Source organism: Cuculus canorus, chromosome 4, assembly GCF_017976375.1.
Source record: "Cuculus canorus isolate bCucCan1 chromosome 4, bCucCan1.pri, whole genome shotgun sequence".
NCBI lineage: Eukaryota > Metazoa > Chordata > Aves > Cuculiformes > Cuculidae > Cuculus > Cuculus canorus.
The window spans coordinates 52,941,403-52,946,940 of record NC_071404.1 but is presented as its reverse complement, the minus strand read 5'-3'; the positions used below and the strand labels follow the sequence as shown (position 1 = coordinate 52,946,940).

The following is a 5,538-nucleotide window of genomic DNA, read 5'->3' as shown; positions in this document are numbered from 1 at the left end:
TTCAGCCACAGAGGGTCAAGGCTTCTCACTGAGTTTGTTGCATGCTCAACAGATGACTCGGGTGTCTCTCAGATAACCAAGATTTATGGTGAATACAAGGAATTCTTACATTTTGGAGCTGAAAGAGGTAGACTAACTGAGAACATCTCCAGCTGAGCTCTGAGGCCAAACAGCTAGCCTGCTTTTTTTCCCTGCCCTTCTTTTTTTTTAAGTAGAAATAACAATGCTGTACTGCAAATGGCACCTAAAAAAATGGGGCTAAGGCTTCATTTCAGGGAAATACAGGCAGAGATTTGAAGCACACAAGTTAAGGACAACTGGCACTGCACTAATTAAACATTTCACTCAGAATCAAATTCATGCTGAATAGTTTTTAACCATAGTTTGTGAAATATCAGAGAGAAATGGGTAGCAGGCAGGTTGCCCCTAGTAATCATGCACCTCTTGCATAAGACAGAGGTAAAAATACAAAACGAGGCACGTGTGTAGAATTGCTGGCCATGCTGGCATTGCCCTGCCCCAGCATAATGATGCAGCCTCATCCTCATTCAAATGGCAGTGGGTGACCCTGTGTCTCCACTGATGCAGTGTGATAGTTCCTCAACCCAAGCCTGGGATGTAATCCCCTTTGGGCTACTTCCAAGGTGCTCTGTGTGCTAAGCCAATTAACTTCACTGGAGAAGTTAATTGCCCTTCGGAGGGGCTGTGGTTGAAGGGCCAGAACTCTGCAGCCTCCTTTGACAGGCAGTGCCGTAGGGCCAGCCCAGACTGGAGAACGCTTTACCCGGCAGCACAGCAGACCTAAAGCAACTGGAGTATAAGGGGAGGCAGAGGCAGACTATCCACAGGAACACAACCTGGCAATAAATCATAGAATCATAGTATAGTTGGGTTGGAAGGGACCTTAAAGATCACCCCGTTCCAACCCCCGTGCCATGGGCAGGGACATCTCCCACTAGACCAAGTTGCCCAAGGCCCCATCCAACCTGGCCTCAAACATCTCCAGGAATGGAGGATCCACAGCTTCCCTGGGCAAACCATTCCAGTGCCTCACCACTCTCTTGGGGAAGAATTCTTCCTTAAATAACACTTAATAAACGTGTTTGGGCACGTGGAGGCTTCTGGCCACCACCTCTCATGCCAGCGACTCCAGCGACAGGCTCTCTCAGCCTGTTGGTGTTGTTCAGCCAGGAGAAGGCTCCATGGAGACCTTATAGCAACCATCCAATACCTCAAGGGGCTACAGAAAAGCTGGGGAGGGACTTTATACAAAAGCATGGAGTGACAGGATGATGACGAATGGATTGAAATTTGAAGAGCAGACATAGGTGAGACAGAAGGAAGAAATTCTTTACTATGAGGGTGGTGAGGCACTGGCACAGGTTACCCAGGGAAGCTGTGGCTGCCTCATCCCTGGAGGTGTTCAAGGCCAGGTTGGATGGGGCCTTGGGCAGCCTGGGCTGGTGGGAGGTGTCCCTGCCCATGGCAGGGGGGTTGGAACTGGATGGGCTTTAAGGTCTCTTCCACCCCAAACCACTATCGTTCAGCCTTGACCTCTCAAAGCACAGCAGGCACTGCCGCGTCCCCGCGGGGTGACAGGGACCCCAGAGGTCTCCGCCCCCGCCGCCAAAGCACCGCCCCCAACCCCCGCCGGTCTCTTTAAACAGGGGCGCCCCCGTCCCCCCCGCGCCGGGCGCGCGCGAGGTTCGCCCCGCCCCTCGCCGCCATTGGTTGTCGCTAGGGGCGAGCGGCTCCCCCCCTCCCTGCCCGCAGCCATTGGCTGGCGGCACGCCTGGGGTTCCCGGATGTAGGCGCGCTCGGCGGTTATAAAGCGCCGGGGGAAGGCGGGAGCGGGCGCAGTTTGAATCGCGGCGGGTTGGGGAAGGACGGTGCTGTCGGCCAGGCTCTGTGCGTGCGGGACGCTCCCTTTCTCTGCCTGCCCTTGTGCGCCGCTACGGTCCGTTTTGCGATGGTGAGGAGTCGCGGGGGGCCGCGCGGGTGTGGAAGAACAGTGGCGGCGCCGCTGTTGGGAAGGGGGTGGCGGGGACTGGGTTGGCGCCATCGGTGAAGTGAGGGGACAGCGCGCGCGGGCCGGGGGGGAGAAGAAAGGGAGCGCGGGCAGCGCGCGCCGGCACACGCCGGGGGAGGGGGGTGGGGGGGATGAATGTCGCACGCGCACTGGTACCGTTGGGGAGAGGGAGGGGCGGGTGCGCATGCGCCCGAAGGGGGCGGCTCGTACCGTAAGCCCGAGAGGCAGCGCGCATGCGTCTTCTGTGTCGCGCGCGCGCCGGCCGGTGGGGAGGAAGGGAAGGGGGGCGGGGGAGGGGAGCGCATGCGCGGTGGGAGCGGGCGGCGCGAGGTGCTGGCACGGAGTCCCCGGCTCTTGGCATGTCTTTACTCTCTCCTAGGCTGGTGGTAAAGCTGGGAAGGACTCCGGGAAGACCAAGACCAAAGCGGTGTCCCGTTCTCAGCGGGCTGGATTGCAGGTGAGCAAACACTAGGGCATGGGCAGATGGAAGTTGGGTTGTTTTATCTCTTTGTTGTACCTTATCAAGCCCTCTACGGTCTGACTTCTGTCTGTTGTCCAGAGTGGTGTAAGGATCTGTTTGGCCTTTGAGCCTGTTAATGTCTGGCTTGATTGCTTTTAGATTTTTTGCATATCTGTGCAGGAGGGCAGAGAATTTCCTTATGGTTGTTACTACTGTTTGTGGTTACTCCTTAGCTGGATTCTGAAGTGTTGAAATACTCGTCTAATACAAGCTGTACTGCTGCCACTGGGAGTCTGTTGCTCAGCATGTCACTTAGAGTAGCTTTCTTTTTTCTGTCTCTGCTGTCATAACCTATTTGTACTTTTGTTATTTTGCAGTTCCCTGTAGGCCGTATCCACAGGCACCTGAAGTCTAGAACTACGAGCCATGGGCGCGTAGGAGCCACAGCCGCTGTGTATAGCGCTGCAATCCTGGAATACTTGACAGCTGAGGTAAAGTTACTGTAAAGAGTGCAAGCAAGTTGCTCAGCTCTAAAATGGTATAATGACCAGACCCTGCTGTACTTTGCCAATTTGGACTGGGCTGTGAATTCCACTTTCTTTGAGCACACTTGTGGGCATCATCAGGAGACCATGGAATAGGCACGGCACCTTTTGTTCTGCATTTTGTGCAGGTCAGATAGCTGTCGCAGGAAAGATGAAGTGTGAAGTATTTATTAAAAACGTGCCATTAGAGCACGTTTAGAGCATTAGAGCATTAGAAATGTGCCATGTTATCTCTGCTGTAAAACACATCACGAAATGCAGAGTAATGAAGGAGAAACCCTTTCAAAAGATACATTGCTTGCTGTCCTGGTGACACTAATGGCGTATTTGGTGTGGAGAATAAAATAGCGAAGGCCATGCAGCTGTCCCACTTGACTTCTGTAACTCAGTTTGAAAATGGTCTTGTCCTCAGGTTCTTGAGCTGGCTGGAAATGCATCCAAAGACCTGAAGGTGAAACGCATCACCCCCCGCCACCTGCAGCTTGCAATTAGAGGAGATGAAGAATTGGACTCTCTCATTAAGGCTACAATTGCTGGTGGTGGTATGTAGATTGTCTGCTAGCTGTTTGGGAGGAGTTGGGTGGCAAGAACTCAAACAGAGGTGGAGGTTGCTTACTGCTGTCATTTTATTTGAAGTGCAAAGTTTAAGAAAGTTGCTGAAGAGAAATAATGTGGTCTTGCTTGTTGCTCTTTCCTAGGTGTAATACCACATATCCACAAGTCTCTCATTGGAAAGAAAGGACAACAGAAAACTGTCTAAAGCATACCAGGATTCCTTGTTATCTCAGGACTCTAAGTACTTACTTGTCCAGTGTTGTTGATTCCAGTGGACTGTATCTGTGAAACACAATTTTGCCTTTTTGTAACTTTGAGGAGTTAAAGCTCTGTTGAGCTTTCTAACAAACCAAATTTCTGCATTGAAGTCTTAACCGTATTTAAGTGTTACCATGGCTTCAAAGAAGCTATTGTATTTGTAGTGGGTTTTGATTGAGCTGACTGGTTTTAGATTGGTTTAAGTAAAGGAAATGTTTGGTTTTGTACAGACCTTTCATCCACTAGAGTGGAAATATTCAATAAATGTTATATGAAGAGGGATTGTCTCTTGTCTGGTAACTGAAAAATACTTGGTCTCAACTACGCAGCTCCCAAAGAGTCTTTCCAAGAACATGCAGCTCTGACAATGCCACCCGCTGGCTGTGCTGGGGCTCTCTGGAAACACAGTCCTAGAATACTGCAGTTAGTGAAAATGATCCAGTGAAGCGGCACGGGTTTTATCCTGCAAAGTGAGGCTACTGGGTAGCGTGAGGACAGCCTTCAGCTGGGTGGAGGGTGAGGCTGGTGCTGCTTAAGGCCACTTTGGCCGAATATCAGTATCTGTAAAGGAGGAGGGGTCTGTCATGGAAGAGGAAGGACAGAGGAGGTGAGTGGATGTTGAAACTTATGTTGATTATTCTTTTGGATGCAGCCTCACCCCCCTCGCTGTTAGTTCTTATAGAAGACTGGGAAGAGATACCCACGTAGAAGCAGGGCCTATCCTGCAGCAGCCTCTGCTCTTCGCTCAGCCAGTGAGCTGTGAGAAGAGCCTAGAACCTGCTCCCAAGGCAGCAAATAGTTTGGTGTTTAGTGAGTGGGCTTCACCCCTGTTGCTTGGAAGGATCTGACTCCTTGTAGGAGTGCTTGTATGCTGTTAGTCTGAAACCTTGTAGGTATGAGGGTTCAGACTGTGGCGTTGAAGGAAGGCAGTCAAGTGGTGGCAGCAGGATAAAGGGGTCTGTCTCTGGTCGTGTCTCAGCAAGGCCATGCCCCACAGAGAAGGCCTGCCTCCTGGTGAGGAGGTTGTAGAGAGGTGGCTGCTGGCCTCTACCCCCCTCAGTGACGGGCCAGGACAATGGGGAATGGCCTCAAGCTGGGCCAAGGGAGGGTCAGACTAGTTATCAGTAAGAAATTTTTCACAGAAAGGTTTCTCAGGCCCTGGCAGAGGCTGCCCAGGGAGGGGGTGGAGTCCCCATCCCTGGAGGTATTTAAAAGGCGGGTAGACGAGGTGCTCAGGGGAATGGTTTAGTGGCAGATAGGCATGGTTAGACTCGATGATCCAAGAGATCTTTTCCATCCTGGTGATTCTATGATTGATTCTACGAGAAGGCGCTGCTCCCAGCAGCTGGGGGCGGCTTTCCAGCGTCCGAGTACTTCCCATCAAGCTGCCCCTGCAGGCTCGCCCGTGCCGCAGCGCTGTAGCGGGGTGGCGCTGACCTAGATCGCGGCTGCTGCTCAGCCCTCGAGTCCCCGCGCTCCCCCTCCGGAGCGGCCCGGGAGCGCCTCCCCCCTCGGCAGGCTGCAATCGGCGGCGCGGCCGCTCCCGCACTGCAGCGTTGGCGCGCGCTCCCCCCCCGCCTCATCGGTACTTTTCCATAGCGCCCGGGTTCCCCCCCGCGGCGGGGGCGGGGCGGGGCGCGCGCACGCGCGGCGGCGCCGACCCGGAAGCGGCGCGGCCGGTACCGGTGTGA

At 53.5% G+C, this 5,538-nt stretch overlaps 1 protein-coding gene across 1 annotated transcript; it reads left to right on the top strand.

The window, feature by feature from the left end:
* Positions 1-1,810: 1,810 nt before the first annotated feature.
* LOC104057221 (histone H2A.Z) lies at positions 1,811-4,127 on the top strand. Its single transcript, XM_054065307.1, has 5 exons — positions 1,811-1,972; positions 2,409-2,486; positions 2,867-2,980; positions 3,447-3,576; positions 3,733-4,127. The coding sequence occupies exons 1-5, from the start codon at positions 1,970-1,972 to the stop codon at positions 3,792-3,794; spliced, it is 387 nt and encodes a 128-aa protein (XP_053921282.1). The 5' UTR covers positions 1,811-1,969; the 3' UTR covers positions 3,795-4,127.
* The last annotated feature ends 1,411 nt before the right edge of the window (positions 4,128-5,538 follow it).